Consider the following 19,556-nt stretch of genomic DNA (forward strand, 5'->3'; position numbering starts at 1 on the left):
CTAAAAAGATTTATTTATTTATTGGAGAGGCAGAGCTACAGACAGAGAGGGAGAGGCAGAGAGATCTTCCATCTGCTGGTTCACTCCCCAGATGCTGCAATGGCTGGAGCTGCTCCAATCTGAAGCCAGGAGCCAGGAGCTTCTTCTGGGTCTCCCATGCAGGTGCAGGGGCCCAAGCACTTGGGCCATCTTCCACCGCTTTCCCAGGCCACAGCAGAGAGCTGGATCGGAAATGGAATTAGGATAAGAAATAATGAGAATCTTATTGTGCCATATGTAATATAGAAGATAAAGCAATTATAACAAAATGTTAATGGTAATTATCTGGTACTCTTTCTATATTTTTTTCCAAAATAAAAAATTTAATTAGAAAAAAGAATGGAGACGAACCAGCTTGGACACTGTCCAGGATGCTGATCTGAATAGGCACTAAAATTACCACTGGAGATGTGACTTGAAAATGTACCGTGGAAACACAGTGGTTTGGTTCCCGTGTACCGTAAACGGGAGAATGGATTAGTCACTCCGGGGACAGGGATGAGGAAGGGGCAGCTTAGCAGGACAGCTGCTGCGGTTATGGGAGGGCAGTTTGAGGACCGTCGGAGGCGCTCTGCATTCTGACTGTAGTGGGGGGGTCACACGGATCTACACGTGTAAGCACACACCCTAGAAAGGAAACTGTGAAACCGCCCGAATCGGAAACCGGCGAAAGGACCGCTTCAACGTCAGGTCCCTTGCTTTGACATCAGGCTGTGTTGCCTGCAGCCCAGGCTCCTCTTCCGATCCGGCTCTCCGCCTGCAGCCTGGGAGAGCCGTGGAGGATGACCCAAGTGCCTGGTGGGCCCTGCACCCGCGTGGGAGACCCGGATGGAGCTCCAGGCTCCTGGCTTCGGCCTGGCCCAGCATCGGTCCTTGCGGCCATTGGTGGTTGGGGGAGGTGAACCAGCAGGTGGAAGATCTCTCTCTCTCTCTCTCTCCAACTTTGCCTTTCAAGTAAAAAAAAAAAAAACAAAAAAACAAACAAAACACAAAGTGGTGTTGGTTGGATAGGGTGTAGAACTCCTGGTTTAATTTCTGGTCCATGAGAGGCCTACTGAGGGTCTTCGGGAAAATATTCTCTTTTCTGATAAAAAGGGAGAAGCGCTCTGGGTCCCTTTCCCTCCTGCTCTTGAAGGTGTAGCTGCGATGACGTCATGCTGCGGTCCCCAGGAGCAAAGCCCGGTGCTGAGAAGTGCAGGGCCAAAGTAGCGGGCCTGGGTCTTTGATGGCGCCGTTGCTTCTTTGTGCCAACTCGGGGACCGCCTACTGCGGACATCGTGAGGTGAGATAATTACAGGTCTGGGGTGTTTAAGCCGTGGTTAGCGGGGTGTTCTCTTGCATGCATTTGAAAGCATCTGAGACATGAGAAATACAGCCCGTGGACAATCACACTCATGTGTAGAAGTGTCTTAACTGAAATACAGGATGTGAGGGAGGCCATTTCTTCATGGTCCCAACCCAGACGGGGAGGCAATCAGAGAAGACTCCCGGTAGGAAGTGACAACAAATGGACAGAGGCCCGAAGGAGGAGGAGCAGGTGTTAGCCCGACGGGGAAACACAGAGCGACGGCGATACTCCAGCGGTGACGGACAGGACAGTCTGCCTAAAAGGTCTGAGCAAAAGGGTAGAACAGCACGCGTGAGGGCCCAAGTCGGACACGTGTGCGTGTGCACCCGTCCGAAGGGAGTTCAAATCCCGAGTCAGCCCTCTGGGAGCTGGGGAACGCTGGGTAAGTTACTTAAGCCCCCGATGCAGGTTCAGTTCCCTGGCGGTGAAAATGGGGCTTGCGGCAGGTGCTCGGGCCTTTCTCAGAAAAAGGCCCCAGCCATCTAGACCTGCAAGCCTTAACGGGTATCTACAGCTAGGAAGGCGGGTACGGCGTGGGAATCGGGGCTTGCGTGGACAGGGTTTGGGTCAACGGCTGAAGGCGCCATGGACAGAACGTGCCGGCTGGCGGCCTGGGCGAGTGCACACACTACTGACGGCCCAGATGCAGAGGCAGCCATGGCTGTAAGGGGAAAACCTTGAGTTGGGTTTTGGGGTGCTGGCCCAGCAGGTACCAGGATGCCCACCTCCCGGCTTAGGAGGTGGACTGGATCCCAGGCGGAGCCAAGAGAGAGGCTGAGAGGGGCGGGGAGAACTCGGGGAGACCTGGGGTGCACCTGCTGCCCGGTGGGAGGAGGGGGCGGAGGAGCGCAACCGGAGGGGTAGGAAGGGAAGGAAAATGCAGGCTCTGGGACCCCAGGCGCTGGGGCACGCTGCGGCGCGCGAGTCGGACTGCGGGACGCGAGGTCAGCGGGCAGCCACGGCCGACCTCGGCCCCGGGCACGAGTGGGCGCGGAAGCCGCGTGGGCGATAAGGCGCCCCGCGGCGGGGCCCGGGGCGGAGGAGACACGTCAGCACGCTTTCGTACGGAACATCTCCTGCCTCAGCAACCGCCCGCCAGCGGCCCGGCCCCGCGCTCTCGAGGACGCGCGTGGGGGCTGCCCGCGTCAGACGCGCTAACGTCACGGACGCCTTAACGTTCGCAGAACCCGCTTCTTGAGCGGTTTCCCGCGACCCCTCCCCGAATCTGCTCCCCACCCCTGTTCCCGAAGACCCCCCAGCAGGAACCCGCCCCCGCAGCCCCACCTCGGAACCCCCAAAATGGACACTGCGAGCTACGGCCCGGTAACGGGTCGCTACGAGGCCACGCTAGTGACGCCAACGCCGCAGCCTCACCCCCGCGCCCCGCCTACGCTCGCGAGAACAGCCGCGGCTGCGCCCCGAATCGCCTTGCGCGTAGCCCCGCCCCCTTCTCTTTCTTTGTTTCCCCGTCGGAAGATCTCGCGGGAGTTCGGCGCCAAATCCCGCGAGCGCAGACCCGGGGCTGTCTCCGCGGCTCTCGCGGTGTTTGCGCGCGAGACTGCTTCCTTCCTTCCTCCCTCACCAAGTCCGCCTGTCTTCCTCCCCCTCCTCCCCGCCCGGCCTTCCCCCCCAACCTTACCCCGCCGGCCCCCTCCCCGCGGGGAGAATATGGTCTCCGGCGATGGATGCCCCAAGCGCAGGTCAGTTGCGGGCCGCCGCACTCGGGTCTGGCTGCTGCAGACGCGCGCTGCGCGGGCGCCGGGCCCCCTCGCTCCTGTCGCCCACTGTGGTGGCTCGGCCGGCGTCCGAGGCGCGCGGGGCTCGGGTGGTGCTGCCCTCAAGGCCGCTGGGTGTCGAGGCCGCGGCCGCCGGGCCTGCTCGCCCCTCACGCCCTGCTGCTGCCAGGCAGGGCCGCCCTTGAGGCCGCCGGCCTGGACTCGCAGCTCCCGGCGCCGGGCAGTGACCCCTGGAGCGGGGAGCAGCCCGCCGTCTGCCCCCCCCCCCCATGGCGAGCGGGGAGGGTGGGCGCCGGGGCCGGGGTCTCCTGCGGCTTCCCCGTTGGTTCCGCTGGCGCACTTGAGCCGCCCCTCCCCCGTGTGCCTGGGGAGCGCAGCGAGGGCCGGTCAAGGCCGAGGTCTCCCCGAGGTCTCGTCCCCCGCCCACCCTCGCAAGACCCCCCCCCCCAAAAAAAAATAGCCGGAAAAAAAAACAGAGGAGAGGCTACTCATTCTGAAAGTGGCCTGGACCGGTCGCTTCTCGTTTTGGACGGCGGCCCCGGCCGTCCCGGGGGTCGCGCCCACCCACCGCCGGGAGCCTGCACAAAAGGTCTGGGGGTGCTTTGCAGCCTCAGCCTCCCTGCCACGGCCCCCCAAGAGCGCTTAGAAGCTGGGGCGCGTTCCGAGGAGGCCGCCTCCCACCCCCAGCCCGGCCCCCGGCCCCGCGGGGACCGTGCCCGCTTGCCTAGCTAGGTGTTGTGTTGCCTTTTGTCTTCGGGCCTCATAAGGTCTTACCCGAGAAGTTTGCGTTGTGTCTGAGTGCTCTGTAACTGTCTTTTGACTTTCGGAGTTTTTTTTTTTTTTTTTTTTTTTAATTTCTAATGTGACGGTGAAGTTTTCTCGTTATTCTGCCTGTGCTTAGGGAACTTGCAAGACCCGTCTCTCCCCAACTCGCTTAGGCGTCGTGTCCTTTTCCAGGGCTTTGCAGAAGCGAGTGATCTGCTGGGACTGTCCCATAGGGTGGGCCGTGGCGACCTGTCGGCTGAATTGGGATTAAGTCTCCGCCGCCACACGGCCAGCGCTCAGTAGCCACACGTGGCCAGTGGCTGCCTCACTGGACAGCGCAAACATTGCAGAAAATTCTCTGGGATCGCGCTGTTTTTACTTTGAATAAAATAGGCGGTAGCCGTGTGTAGTGCGAAGCCGTTTAATGAACACGTGATTTTTCTCCCTGCAGGATCTGCCTTTGAGCACCTTATTGAAACGTTAGGTGACAGCTCACAGAAGAAGTTCTTCAATGTACCCAGACTTGGAGGCGCCAAGTATGGTAATGTCGCTTACACTTTCTTTTGGAATTTGTTTAGTTTTTGATAACTACAATGCCTTTGTCAAGCCGAGCTGACAAGGTTTCGAATCTACGTCCACTCTGTTGTGAGAGGTACACCCGCATTTATCTCTATTTAAAAAGCTCCTCGTGGGGTGGTTTTTGTTGGAGGAAGAAGAAAGCCCGTGACTTCTCATTCAAAAATCTGCATTGATTAAGCAGTAAGTATTTTCCCTGAAGAAACTACTGTTGCAATTTTTGGTTTTGTTTTGCTTTTTAAAGTTTTGTTCATTTGAAAGGCAGAGAGATGAAGAGAGACAGCGCGGTCTCCCATCTGCTGGTTCATTCGCCAGATCTGCAACAGCCAGGGCTGGGCCAGGAGCCGGGAACTCAGTCCAGCCCTTCCACATGGGTGGCAGGGACCCAACTACTTGAGCCGTCTCCTGCTGCCTCCTGGGGTGCACATTGGCAGGGAGCTGGAGCCAGGAGCGAGCAGGACTCACACCCAGGCAAAATCGCACCTGCTGTGCCAGCCACCTGTCCTTAGGTTTGGTATCGTGTGGTTTTGTTTTTTCATGTTTAGCGTTTATCTTTGCATGGTAGTGGGATCTTCTGGAATTTTTTTTTTAATGATTTATTTATTTATTTGAGAGGCAGAGGCAGAGAGAGAGAGAGAGAGAGAGAAGTCTTCCATGCATTGGTTCACTCCCCAATTGGCCACAATGGCCGGAACTGGGCCAATCCGAAGCCAGGAGCCAGGAGCTTCTTCTGGGTCTCCCACGTAGGCGCAGGGGTCCAAGGACTTGGGCCATCTTCTACTGCTTTCCAGGCCATAGCAGAGAGCTGGATGGGAAGCGGAGCAGCTGGGACACGAACTGGTGCCCATATGAGATGCCGGCTTATTTTTACCCGCTATGCCACAGCGCCCACCCTTGTTTTGTTCTTTGAAAGCCTGACTGATGTCACTCCACAGCAGTTCGTGTGTCTCGCGCTGTCACATGGTCGGTGCCCGCAAGCTTTCCTCATGCTGTTCTTGGTTTGGAATTGACAGCAGCGCCCCGTGATCTGCCTGGCTCTCCAGGACCCGCCCCCCCTTGCAGCAGACACCTACGTGCACCTGTCACCCTGGTCTCAGGAAGCTGACCTTGGCCGCCCTCCGGGCCGCCGGATGCGAGTTGAGTTTAGTGATGGTTGAGAAACTCTCACTCAGGGCAGTGAGGGGAAGACTGTCTCAGAGTGAAGGTTACTCTTTGGGAGCTTCCCTGTGAGAACTGCGTGAAAGACAGGCGCCAGATCTCCTGCAGGGGCCTTGGAGGGAGCGTCCCTGCAGTCTCGAGGTTTTGGTTTGTTTTCTTTCTTGCATCAAATAAGAGGATTGTTCTTGTAATTTTCCTGTAGATTGTGAATAAATAGCTGCCGTGTGCAGGTTTTTTGCGAGATTTAGGTATCTTGGCGTACCTGATGTCTGTCGTAGAGTTAGGTTGCCATTTAAAGCAAGAGCGGTCTGCTGCACCGTGCATGTTAGTTGCGGTGGTTTGCCAGCCATGCCTGTTAAGAGAGCTTGGTCTTCGGCGCCATGTGAGTTCTACATTTATTTTATTCCTTCAATGGTGAGGAGTTTACATTAGTTCTGAAAAAGGAACAATGAAATTGATGGTAAACAAGAAAGACCTTTTATTTCCTTTCCCCATATGAGAAGAGTGTGTGTGAGGGTATAAGTAGATAATTTCCATGGAGCTCTTGTGGCGGTGCACCTACTTGATGAGTGGCCTGTATTTGCCAAGTGCAGGGGATGAAAAACAACTATTAAGTGCATAGGAAGGTAGTGACTAATTCTGTGAAAGTTAAGTATCTCTAAGGAAAAATAAGCTGGCATGGGCATCTGTACCTAACTTTTTTTTTTTTTTTTTTTAAGGTTTATTTATTTGAAAGCGTGAGAGGGAGAAAGAGATCTTTGATCTGCTGGTTCACTCCCCAAATGATTGCAGCACCCAGCATCTGGGCCAAGCTGAAGCCAGCAGCCAGGAACTCCCTTCTGGTCTCCCACGTGGGTGGCAGGGGTACCTCACTGTCTCCTCTGGATTGGAAACAGAGTAGCCAGGACTCGAACCAGCACTGCACTGTGGCCTGCGGGCATCGTGAGTGGCAGCTTACTGTGCTGTACCACAGTGCTGGCTTTTTTTCTTTTTTTAAAAAGAATTTTATGTATTTATTTAAGAGGCAGAGAGAGAGAGAGGTCAGTCTTCTGTCTGCTGGTTCACTTGCTGGATGGCTGCAAAGGCCAGAGCTGCGCCTATCTGAAGCCAGGAACCAGGAGCTTCTTCTGGGTCTCCCAAGCAGGTGCAGGGCCCAAGGACTTGGCCATCCTCTACTGCTTTCCCAGGCCATAGCAGAGAGCTGGATCAGAAGCGGAACAGCCAGGACTTGAACTGGCGCCCATGTGGGATGTGCCAGCACTGCAGGCGGCAGCTGTACCTGCTACACCACAGCGCTGCCTCCCCCCCCCCCTTTAAAAATTTGTTTACTTATTTGAAAGGGAGGGTGACAGGGATAATTTCCATCCACTAGTTCATCCCCCCAGGTGTCTGCAACACCCGGAGTTGGGCTGGGCCAGAGCCAGGAGCTCCGTCTGGGGTATCACGCATGGGTGGCAGGACTCAACTGCTGGCTCTGCGGTACCTTAGCAGGCTGTGTCTGAGACATGAGGAGCCAGGACTGGAACCAGGCATCCGTATGGAATCGTGTGTCCCGAGCAGAGGCCTGACTTGCTGTGCTACCACTGCCCTGTATATGACTTTGAGAGTGCATGCATAGGTAACCTAAATCAAGAGTTGCCCAAGTCTTTACAGCCATGCTGAATGGAATCATGGGATGCTTGTAAACATAAATGCCTTTAAAACAAATTTGTATTGGGATCAATACCATGGTTTTCTTCATAGAGTGTGTTGTGAGAGGTTTATGAAAAATTGCCTTAGTCATTTCTTAAATGGGAAAAAAATTTCCAAAAAAGAAGGGACTTTTAAAGAAAGGAGCACCTTGGGTACAGAGTATTTTGTTTGTTCAGTGTCTGAACAGAAACCCTTGCTGTGTTGTGGAGACCCGATGGAGTGGCCCCTCCGACGTGTGCCCAGAGGGGCCCTTGCTTCGCAGTCACCGGGACTCAGGGCCGCCGCGTTCTGACGCCTGCCAGGCCGAGAGGCATGACAAGTAGTTACTCGCTGCTTTGTTAGGGAGTGATGAATGAAGAGTGTGTGCCGTCCCTGTGTAAGTCGGGGAGGAAAGACAGTCAACCACTGTGTAGGCTCCAGGGTAACTAGAACAAGGACGCCTGCAGCTGCCAGGACTTAAAAGCATTGGAAAGGCAGAGTTACAGAGAGAGGGGAGACAGGTCTTCCATCCGCTGGTTCACTCCCCAAATAGCCACAATAGCTGGGGCCTGACCAGGCCAAAGCCAGGAGCTGGACCTCCATCTGTGTCTCCCGTGGGGGTGACAGAGGCCCAAGCACTCAGCCATCTTCTGCTGCTCTCCTAGGCACATGAGAGGGAGCGGATCGGAAGGGGAGCAGCCGGGACTTGAATCGGCCCCCGCGTGGGATGCTGGCGTTGCAGGTGGAGGCTTAGCCCCCTGCACAACACTGACCCCGCTTTGATTCTTTTGGTTGCACCTCCAGGCGTTGTATTCTTGTTCCAAGAAGCTGGAAAGCAAAAGAAGAAAATCCCTACACATAGGCTTTTGGCTCTTTGGCCAGAATGTCAGGGGCCACTCTTACCTTAAGGAAGCCTAGAATAGGAAGGGTTTTAGCTTTACAGCTTTTACAGTAGAGAAGGACAGAGAGGGGGCGGGGCATGGTGGTGAGGGAGCCGGCCCAGGCCGCCCGCCTTGCTTACTTTCCTTATCTCAGGAGTACAGCGCAGGTATGTGAGCGCTGCTTCCCACTGCCGCTTTCTCTGTGCGCCCAGGTTAGGCTCAGGAGCCTTTATACACGTGGGCACGCAGACACTGGTCTCACAGGCACTCGGGTGTTGACCAGCAGCAGACTTGGAGGGACGCGGTAGCAGGTCTCTGAGTGGGAAAGCATGCCTCTGTGCGGGGAGGGGGAGACATGCCTGTTGGCTGGAGCAGTCAGACTGCTTTCTGAGGAGTGGAGCCTTGAATTGTGTCAGACAGGGGGCATGATGGCAGCCAGTCCGTGTGGGGAGTCAGAGTGAAGGTGAGAGTGAGGAGGAGGATGGTGGAGGCGGGGCCTGGCAGGAGGGGGCGTTTATTTCAGGCTGGGAGTAGCTGTTGGCCGTGGGACTTCCATCGGGGCTCTTGGTCATCTCACGCACCCTTTCCTTTGTCCTGCCTGCTGGCTTGTGCAGCCGCAGTCCCACTCAGTCTTCAGTAGAGCCAGGGCTTCGTGTCTTTGAAAGGCGATCTGTGTGTGCATTCTTCAGAGAGTTTTTCTTGTTTGTGACAATCATGAAAAGTCAAGAACATCAGACACCACAGGAAGCCTTATTTTTATGTGTATATGCAAAAAATGTAAATGCTGCTTTCAGCAAAAATACAGTGTACGTTGTTTTGTAGCCTTTTCTTCCCACCTGATATATCATGCACATCTTTCCATGTCATTGAATACAGGTGTCCCTTGCTATCTGCATCTGTTTGGTTTCTGAGTGAGGGGATGAGTTAGGTGGAAAGGGATACCTGTGCCTCTCTGCGGCCTTCTCACGGCTGCACCGTGCTGTTGTGTGAATGCCTCATGGCTTAGTTAACAGACCTTTGAGTATTTTACTTATAAATAAAGCAGCTGTAAGTGCTGGTTTTTAAAATTATTTATTTATTTATTTATTTGAAAAGTAGAATTACAGAGAGGAGGCAGAGAGAGAGGGAGAAAAAAGGAGAGGCAGAGAGAAAAGTCTTCCATCCAGTGGTTCACTCTCCAAATGACTGCAGCGGCTGGAGCTGCACCAAACCGAAGCCAGGATCCAGGGGCTTCTTCCAGGTCTCCCATGTGGGTGCAGGGGCCCAAGGACTTGGGCCATCTGCTGCTGCTCTCCCAGGCCGTAGCAGAGAGCTGGATGGGAAGAGGAGCAGCCGGGACACCAGCTGGTGCCCATATGGGATGCCGGCACTGCAGGTGGAGGATTAGCCAACCCCGGTGCAGCGCTGGCCCCAGATAGTAACCTGACTATGGTGAGGTATGGGCATGAGTTCATCCTGTTGCCGAGTCAGGTGGGGTTGCAGGCTTTTAAAAAAATTTTTATTTTTAGCCAGCGCCGCGGCTCACTAGGCTAATACTCCACCTTGCGGCGCCAGCACACCGGGTTCTAGTCCTGGTCGGGGCGCCGGATTCTGTCCTGGTTGCCCCTCTTCCAGGCCAGCTCTCTGCTGTGGCCCGGGAGTGCAGTGGAGGATGGCCCAAGTGCTTGGGCCCTGCACCCCATGGGAGACCAGGAGAAGCACCTGGCTCCTGGCTTCGGATCAGCGCGGTGCGTCGGCCGCAGTGCGCTGGCCGCAGCGGCCATTGGAGGGTGAACCAACGGCAAAGGAAGACCTTTCTCTCTGTCTCTCTCTCTCACTGTCCACTCTGCCTGTCAAAAAAAAAAAAAATTTTTTTAAGGCTTTCCTTAGCCCTGTAATAGTTACCTGCTGTATTCCACCTGCCTGATGCTGTCTCCCTCCCCCCCGCCCCCCCCCGGTTTATTTATTTATTTGAAAGTAAGAGTTACAGCCAGGGAGAGTGATCTTCCATCTGCTGCTTCAGTCCCCAGATGGCTGCAACAGCCAGGGCCGAACCAGGCTGAAGCCAGGAACCAGGAGCTTCATCCCCGTGGGTGGCAGGGGTCCGAGTAGTTGGGCTATCTATCTTTCACGGCTTTTTCCAGGCCATTAGCTGAATGGAAAGTGAAGCAGCTGGGACTCGAACCAGGGCCCATATGGGATACTGCCGGCAGCTTAGCCCGCTACGCCACAGTGCCAGCTCCAAGAAGGCTCTCTAGAACAGATCCCTAACCTTTTCCCTGGGGCCCTGGTCTTGAGCAGGGTTTTCATGTTTTCCCTACAGGTACTGCTGCTCACTGTTGGTCCTAGCCCCCTCTTTCCCAGAATGGACTCCCAAGACCACCGTCTCTGTGGGACTTCACAGGCCCAGCACACTGTGACTCCAGTCCTGAGTGCTTCTCCCTGTGGTCTGGTGGTCTTCCCAGTGTTGTCTAAAGCTTACCAGCTGTGTTAATGTTGGTACTCCCTGTGGGTGCTTCCTTCATCTACTGTTGCAACCTGGAATTTTCCACTTTTGCAAATGACAGAACGCTTTTCCTTCAGTACGTTGCGTCTTGGTACAGGGAGGGTAGTTTTAAGTCCACTGTATGCAGACACAGTGAGGGTACGAGTCTGAAGTGATTTCCCTATGGTTAAGACATCTTTTATGGAAGGAAACAGTTTTAGATCCGTATCTTATGATTTAAAATAGAAACCGGCTGTACTCCTCTGTTTCCCACCTTAATAATGGCAGTAATAAACTGCTTGTATGTATTGTTTACTGTATCCAGTTCTAAATACTTGTAATATCCACTTGACCAAGATCGCAGAAGTCTGATTCCACATCTCCTGCTTGTGAGAATCTGTCACAACACAGGTGGCAAGCTGGTGCTTCCAGAACCAGAGAGGCAGTTGGAACAAGTGGATGGCCTGGGTAGGGAACATGTGCCCTTTATAAGGGGTGAGGTGCTGGTGAAATTACCCACCAGGTTTTTATCTTGAAGCCAGAGATTTGTGGTTTCTTTTAAATTTATTTATTTATTTTGAAAAAGTTACAGAGACTGTGGGGGAGACAGAAAGAGAAATTGATCTTCCACCCACTGGTTCACTACCCCAAAAGGCCACAATGACCAGGGCTGGGCCAGACTGGAACCAGGAGCCAGGAGCTTCATCTGGGTCTCCCACCTGCGAACCCTTGGGTCATCTTCCACTGCTTTTTCCGGGCCACTGGCAGGATTGAAAGTGAGGCAGCTGGGACACGTTGTAGGTGGTAGCTTTACCCACTATGCCACAGCACCAGCCCTGCAGAGACTGGTATTTTCATGTGAAAAATGTCTGGGTTTTAAATGTTGGCAGTTAAACTTGAAAATGTTAAAAGTCTGCAGAAGAAACAAAACATGTGTAGGCCTGCAGCTTGGGACCCGTGTACTGAGAGGTGCACTGTACTGCCTGGTGCAGAGGGAGCCGTTCAGCCTGGAGTAGCGGGAAACCGGGGGTGCCTTTCCCCCGGCTGCCTCCGCCGGAGCTCAGCGACTGTCGCGGAGCCTCAACCACCTGCTGGGTTTTCCACTGAGTTACTGTTACCAGCTCATTTCAGAAGTGTGATCATGTGCATTAGGTTTTCCCAGGGTCAGTTAAGCTACGACACCAGCAGTTTTACTCACCGTTGGTTCTGAACCATTTGTGCCAATGTCAGAATGGTGGAAAAGAACAAATAACATCTCAGTTGACCGCAGAAGGGTCCCTGAAAGGGTTTTAGGGTCCTCCAGGAGTCCAGGGGCCACACTTGGAAAACCACTGGTTCAGGGCGAGTCGTGGGAGTGGGAGGATGACCTGGAGAACTAGGACGAGAGGAGGTGTGGTGGTGGTGATACAGGTAGGCAGGCAGGGCTGTGAGAGGTGTCGAGGGTGGTGTCCAGCGTCTGGCGTGAGCATCTGCACAGGTGGGTGGCAGTGCTCCTCAGTGAGGGGCCCGAGAGCAGGTGGTGATAGGAACAGGGCAGCGAGGACTTCCAGAATTCAGCCGAGGGCACTCAGGAATTTGGGTACATGTCAGTATGTGTTCAAGAGGCTTTTTTTTTTCCATCGGGGGCTAGGCGGACTGTGGTATTGAGATAGACGTAGGAGCAGCTAAGCCCTGTGGGAGACGGTATAGAAGGAGAAAAGCAGGAGCCTGGGTAGGAATTCTGAGCAACTCCTGCATGTAAGATCGGGGAAGGAGTGGAGGCTGGCGAGGAGACCGGGGCAGGGCCGCAGGGGGTGAAGAGCTGTACAGGGTCTGAACCTTCACCGTCCTCGCAGGTGTGCACGTTACCCTGACGGAGTTCCACGGATATGGGCAGGGGGTCTGGCAACTCGTGTGTCAGACGATGGACAGTGTTTACCCGGAGCTCTGCAGTGCCCTCAGTATCAGCAGTTGTGTTGCTTTCCCAGGCTCCGGGTTCTGCAGGGTGGTGTGGAAGAGGGCCGAGAACTCCTGTACACACAGGCTGTGCTACAGGGGAACTGTGACTCAGCGCACCCAGTTCTCAGTAATGGGCAGTGAGCATGTCTGCCCTTTGCTCCAGAGGGAGGCCTCTTCCCTCCAAGGCTGTTCCTACACGTCCTTTAAGGAAAAGGCTAGAACAAAGGCAGGCATTGCGTCTGTTCTTGCGTCATGCAGAAATGGGGGATGGGAGACATGGGACATTGTCTTCCAGGCGTTGTGGAATCCAGTAGATAATGTTCCAAGGAGGCCATTGTTCATCCTGTGCAGTCGCTGAGGGGAGATCAGGACTGTCAGGTGGGGAACGTCGGGCCATGTAGAGCTCACAAAATCATTCTGTTTGGTCGAGGCCGCCGCAGGCAGGGCTCAGAATTCAGTCAATCTGTAGCAGGCTAATTTTAAGTTGACAATTTTTGTATGGCCCATGAATGATGTTATAAATATCCAAATGGCCCTTGACAGGCATAAGGTTCCCACCCCTGCTCCAGCTAGACTTTCTTAGGTTTGCAGGCTGGACATCAGATGGTGTGGGCTGAGGGAGTGAATGGAAGGTGGAAAAGTAGGCACCAGCAACAAAGATAATTCTTTAAAGAAAAACTTGGTGTGGAGAATTCAAAGAAAGCAGTTCTTGGAAACTTTAATTTTGTTAAACCAAGACTAGAAGCTGTTTAAATGTTGTTTAACTTCCAGTTGAAGGGTAGATTGTTTTAAAAAGTAAATAAAAGGGGCTGGTGCTGTGGCGCAGTGGCGCAGTGGTGCAGTGGGTTAACGCCCTGGCCTGAAATGCCGGCATCCCATATGGGCGCCGGTTCTAGTCCTGGCTGCTCCACTTTCAATCCAACTCTGTGCTGTGGCCTGGGAATGCAGTAGAAGATGGCCCAGGTCCTTGGGCCCCTGCACTCGCGTGGGAGACCCAGAAGAAGCTCCTGGCTCCTGGCTTAGGATTGGCACCGTTCTGGCTGTTGTGGCCAATTGGGGAGTGAACCAGAGGATGGAAGACTTCTCTCTCTCTCTCTCTCTCTCTCTCTCTCTCTCCCCCCCCCCCTCTCCCCCTCTCTCCCTCTCCATGTAACTCTGACTTTCGAATAAATAAATAAACCTTAAAAAAAAAAAAAAAAAAGAGCGGCGCCTCGGCTCCCTTGGTTAATCCTCCTCCTGCAACATCAACATAAATAAAAAAGTAAATAAGAAAGGAGAGAGGACCGGACTGGTTGCTGACTGCCTGGGAGTGGGCTGCAGCTGTCCCCGGAGCTGTTGACTGTAGGAGACGTCCTGTTCTTCCCTTCTCCACCCAGGAACGGTGGGTCTCGGGGCTTGTGGGTCGAGGGCAAGGGAGGTAGGAAGGAACTGCTACTTTTTAGGGAGAGTGGATGAAGGTGTGAATGAATGATTGGGGAGTGTGGAGAAATGAGCATGTAAGAGGAACAAAGGACAGATCTGGGCGAGCAGTGGAGACCCAGCAGACGTTTTCAGCATGTGTCTGTCTGTGCTGACCCCGGTTGCCCTGGGTTGATGATTAGTTTGTTTCTCTTCCTTGTCCTCACACCACTGAACAGCACAAGAATGGGTGTGGTAGGAAATAACAAATGCTGGGGCGTGTATGGAGAAACGTAACCTGAACATTGCTGGTAGGAATGTAAAATGGTGCCAATTTGGAAAACAGGCATTTTCTTTTCTTTTCTTTTCTTTCTTTCTTTTTTTTTTTTTTTTTTTTTTTGACAGGCAGAGTGGACAGTGACAGAGACAGAGAGAAAGGTCTTCCTTTTCCTTTGCCGTTGGTTCACCCTCCAGTGGCCGCCGCGTTTGGCGCGGTGCAGCCGGCACACCGCAGTGATCCAATGGCAGGAGCCAGGTGCTTCTCCTGGTCTCCCATGGGGTGCAGGGCCCAAGCACTTGGGCCATCCTCCACTGTACTCCCGGGCCACAGCAGAGAGTTGGCCTGGAAGAGGGGCAACCGGGACAGAATCCGGCGCCCCGACCGGGACTAGAACCCGGTGTGCCAGCACCGCTAGGCGGAGGATTAGCCTAGTGAGCTGTGGCGCCGGCCTAAACATAGATTTACCACATGACCCAGCAAGTGGAAACATTTGTCCACACAAAGATTTGCAGACAGGCATCTTCTAGCAGCATCCGTAATAGCTGAAAACTGGAAGAAACCCGGCTGTCCTTCAGTGGGTGATTGGATGGGCCACACGTGGCACGTGACAGCATACTGCTCAGCAGAGAGATGCTAATGCAGATGCTGCAAGGAGCGTGCTCGGTGAAAAAGCTGGCCAGCGAGACCTTGTGTGATGTCATCCAATAGCCAGAAATGGCACGAGTAGATGAGCGGTTTCCCGGGTTTGGGCTGGAAGGGGAGGAATTAACAGTAAATGGGCATGTGGGATCTTTTTGGATGATGAAAATGCTCTCAGACTGATGGATGGTGCTGTTTGCATGACTCGGTTCAGTTACTGAAGATTCATTAAATTACACACTTGGAAAGAACAACTTACAGGATAGGCAAAATATAGTTCAGCACAGTTATTTTTTTTAAAAATGAAAGGACAGGTTTTTTTTTTTTTTTAATATTTATTTGAAAGATTTACAGAGAGAGGGAAGGACAGAGAGAGAGATCTTCATCCGCTGGTTCACTCCACAAAAGGCCGCAACGGCCAGAGCTGAGCTGATCCAGAGCCAGGAGCCTCTTCAGCATCTCCCACGCGGGTGCAGGGGCCCAACACTTGGTTCGTCCTCTGCTGCTGTCCCAGACTCGTTACAGGGAGCTGAAATGGGGCAGCCAGGACTCAAACAGGCATCCGTGTGGAATGCTGGTGCTGCGGGCCAAGGCTTTAATCTGCTGTGCCACAGCACTGGCCCCGAAAGGACTGTTTTTTATGAGCAAGGAAATGATATGGGGTGCACCAGCTTCAAAATAGGGTCATCGTTTTCTTGGACAGATCAGGTGGAAAAAAAAAAAAAAGGTGGGGGAGAGATGAAACCGAGTAGACCCCGAGTGCATAAGGAGGGAAGGTGTGGGGGCCCGGTGCCGCCAGGTAAGGGAGGAGGACATGCGTGCTGAGGTGGGCGTCAGCGAGTTTGGAAGTGTAGGGAGTTTTTATGATGGCAGAGTTGGAGCATGGGACTATGCGGGATGGGCTGGAGAGTGGGGAGGGAGAAAGGACCTTCCTGAACGCTGTTCCTGTTCCAAAATGGGCAAGACAGGCAGAGCATCTGTGCCCATTTCCCACAGTTGCTGGCTTGCTGTCCACTTTGGTACTGGAATATGCCTGTGGGCCTACTTTAAGGTCTAAATGAGGTAATGCATGTGAAGCACCTCAGTATTTGCCCCTTAGTGGGTCCTAAATAACTGCTTATGTTATTGTTTAAAAAGTTGAGGAAGAAAATTATATTTGTTTGTGCATAACAAGTTAAGCCAAAAACTGGCTGTGCAGCAGCAGTAAACATTTATCTCTTACAGTTCCCGTGTGTCGGGTTGTGGATGCCTTAGCTGAGAAGTGTGAGGTAATGGGCAGGTGTCACTGGCGCAGAGGCCGGTGCCTGCCCTCAGGGCTGGGTGCTTGGCCCGGTACCAGGTGATCAAGAGAGGAAGCCTGAGGCCGCCGTGCTTTCCTAGACGTGCCTTGGAAGCCCCACACAGCCGTGTTTGTTGGTCACATAGGCAGAACTGGTTCAGTGCAGTCTGAAGTACACCAGGGAGGGAAGGGTTTGGTGTTGTCTGGAGACCAGCTGGGGGGGCGGGGGGGGGGATGTTCATTTGCATCTTTTCTTGCAGTAGGCAAGTTAATTAAAGCTTTGAAATTGGATAGAATTGTAATAGCGCTTCTTAATGACAATTATTTCAATAACAAAAAGCCCAGTTAACATCTGTGATTAGCTTTCTCTCCTAACACTCTTTGAAAATTGCTTGTTAAATTTTCAAATGATAGATTTTATTTTGTTTTATTTTAAAGATTTATTTATTTATTTGAAAGTTACACGAAGAGAGAAGGGGGGGGGGGAGTCTTCTATCCACTGGTTCACTCCCCAGATGGCCGCAATGGCAGGAGCTGTGCGGATCCGAAGCCAGGAGCCAGGAACTTCTTCTGGGTCTCCCATGTGGGTGCAGGAGCCCAAGGACTTGGGCCATCTTCTACTGCTTTCCCAGGCCATAGCAGAGAGCTGGAATTGGAAGTGGAGCAGCCGGGACTCGAACTGGTGCCCACATGGGATGCCTGCGCTCAGGCCAGGGCTTTAACCCACTGTGCCACAGCACTGGCCCCTCAAATGATAGATTTTAAAGCCCCCACCCAGGTAATAAACATACAAAGTAGTAGTCCCTTAATCCCTTAATCCCCGGTTTCTACTCCCCACAGAATATTTTCAAAGCTTTGGTGGCTTTTTCTGTACTAAATAACTTTGCTTATATACAACTTTGTTTTTTGATTTTTTTCACTTTTAGGCTTTTCAGTTTTAGACTTTCCATGATAGAAAATGACACTTTGACACTTCTACATATGAGAGTATATCAAAAAGTTTGTAGAAAAATGGGATGAAAAGGAAAGTTGCTTTTGGTGCAAAAAAATTTGAAATCCATGCAGTTTTTTTTCATAGTACACCTTTTCCATGAACTTTTTGACGATCCCAGAAATGCAGATTTCAAAATTTCTTGCACCAAAATGAACTTGACCTTTTAATTCCATTTTCCATGAATTTTTTGAAGTGTCCTCTCCATGGACTCATCATAATTTTTGGTAAGATACTGAATGTTGTTATGACTGATAGTTCTCAGCCAGTCCAGGTCCAGACGGGGATGACATCTCATTTCTCTCACAATTTTGTATTTTTACTAGATTTTATTTTTTAAATGTAAACGAAGTTTTATTATTTTTATTTTTTCCACCTTATGTGAAAGACAGAGCTCTTCCACCTGCTGGGTCATTCCTCACTCACATGCCCACAACAGCCAGGGCTGGGCCAGGCTGAAGCCAGGAGCCTGAACTCCGCCTGGATTTCCCATGTGGGTGTCAGAGACCAAAGCACTTGAGCCATTACCCTGCCTCCTGGGGTGCACGTGATCAGGAATTTGGGTCGGAAGCAGAGTAGCTGGACTCGCAGCCAGGCATTTGATACGGGATGCGGATGGCCAAAGCGATGACTTCAGCACTGTGCCCGCCCTGTTGTGTCTTTGCTTGCGTGGTTTTCTGTGACTTAGTCATCCCCAGACTCTGCCGCGTGTAGTCAGGTAGTCACCAGCTGACCCCCCCCTCTGACAGTGTCCCACCTGGACTTCATCTGCTGCTGCGATTGAGGCCGAGTGCTCTGTGGCTTTTGTCCTTGAAGGCCTCCTGGCTCTTGCTCCTGTGCTGAACACTGTTCTAGATTTCATGGTTTTCTAATTTTCTGCTCTTGTTTTATATGGCACATCTTCCAGCAGCTTCCTAAGAAAGGGTGCCTGGGAAATAGATTTTTGATACCTTGCATAATTAAGTGAAAGTTTGCCTAAGTGTAAATTTCTAGGCTGGAAATTATTTTCACTTGGAACTTGGAACACTTTGTTCCATTGTCCTTTAGTTTCCCTTTTCTTTTAGTGAGAGGGAGAGATCAGTCCATCCATCTTCTATCCATTGGTTTACTCCCCAAATGGCTGCCACAACCAAGGCTATTCCAGGCCAGAGCCAGGAACCCAGCACTCCATCTGAGTCTCCCAAACACCTGGGCCAGCTTCCACTGCCTTCCCAGGTGCATCAGCAGGGAGCCGGGTTGGAAGCAGAGCAGCTGAGACTTGAAGTGGTGCTCTGGTATGGGATGCCTGCATTGCAGGCAGCTGCTAGCTCACTGTGCCACAATGCCGGCCTCTGTCCTCTAGTTTCTGATGCTCCTGCGAAATCCAGGGAATCCCAGTTCCTCCTCTTGGTGTTGGCATTTTAGTTTCAGAGTGCCACGGGTTAGCACTCACCTGCGCACTTTCTGTTTTCCTGGATTTTGTTGGTTTTGCTTCTCCTTGTGGGTTTATAGTGTTGATATTTTTCATCTCTTGTCTTAGTGGGATTCAGGAGGGAGCAGAGGTAAGTGCTGTGTTTACCATGTTTAGCTAAGTATTTAATGGAATTCTTAAAAAGTATTTCTGAGATTGTTTTTGTAGACTGATTAACCAAATTAAAAGGTTAATCTTGTGTATTACCTTCGATGATATATTTTCCTTCTTGTTATTTCCAAATGGTCTGTTAAAAATTTTTTGGGGCCAGCACTTATAGTGTAGTGGGTAAATCCGCCTCCAGCAGTGCCGGCAACCTGGCTGCTCCACTTCTGATCCGGCTCTCTGCTGTGGGCTGGGAAAGCAGTAGAAGATGGCCCACGTCCTTGGGCCCCTGCACCCACGAGGGAGACCTGGAAGAAGCTCTTGGCTTCGGATTGGCGCAGCTCTGGCCATCGTGGCCAGTTAAGGAGTGAAGCAGCTTCTTCTCTCTCTGTATAACTCTGACTTCCAAATAAATAAATTAATTAATTTTAAAAAATTGGTTTTCTTGGGGCCTACGCTGTGGCATGTGGGTAAAGCCGCCGGCTGCAGTGCAGGTATCCCATAAGGGCTCTGAATCTTTAAAAAAAAGGGGATTTTGTTTTGTTTTAAAAAAGGCCATCCCACTTTCTGAGAGATGGCCTCACTGCTTACTGCAACCAAGGAAGTCCGCGTCGTCTTTGCTGCCGAATCCTCCTCACGTCCCTTGCAGTGCCTGCTGCTGTTTGTACACTTCTGTTTGTGTTCTGTGGTCTGAACCTCTCAGGACAGATGCCACGTCTGATTAGTTCTCTCCGTGCTGGAACAGTCTCGAAGAGTCAGTAAATTTTTTTTTTTTTTTTTTAAGATTTATTTATTTGAAAGGCAGAGTTACAGAGGCAGAGGCAAAGAGAGAGTGATA

General features: G+C 52.3%; 1 protein-coding gene and 1 long non-coding RNA gene across 5 annotated transcripts in view; one reads left to right on the forward strand and one right to left on the reverse strand.

The window, feature by feature from the left end:
• Nucleotides 1-1,047: 1,047 nt before the first annotated feature.
• Nucleotides 1,048-2,772, reverse strand: LOC127487814 (uncharacterized). Its single transcript, XR_007915058.2, has 2 exons — nt 2,672-2,772; nt 1,048-1,652 (listed from the first exon to the last, which is right to left on the reverse strand). It is a non-coding gene; the product is annotated as an uncharacterized lncRNA (long non-coding RNA).
• Nucleotides 2,773-2,876: 104 nt separating this feature from the next.
• IREB2 (iron responsive element binding protein 2) overlaps nt 2,877-19,556 on the forward strand; it is a 58,874-nt gene continuing 42,194 nt past the window's right edge. For 2 of the 4 annotated variants that reach the window (XR_011381080.1, XM_070054616.1), the window contains exons 1-2: nt 2,877-3,087; nt 4,340-4,429. Coding sequence is in view for 1 of the 4 variants with exons in the window: in XM_070054616.1 (XP_069910717.1) it covers nt 3,069-3,087; nt 4,340-4,429 (109 nt within the window). In the remaining 3 variants the exon portion in view is untranslated. Of the gene's footprint in view, nt 3,088-3,601; nt 3,713-4,339; nt 4,648-19,556 lie in introns of those variants that run through there. The other 2 variants (XM_070054618.1, XM_070054617.1) reach the window with 2 other exon arrangements.

The sequence above is a fragment of the Oryctolagus cuniculus genome, chromosome 12 (genome assembly GCF_964237555.1).
Source record: "Oryctolagus cuniculus chromosome 12, mOryCun1.1, whole genome shotgun sequence".
Lineage (NCBI taxonomy): Eukaryota > Metazoa > Chordata > Mammalia > Lagomorpha > Leporidae > Oryctolagus > Oryctolagus cuniculus.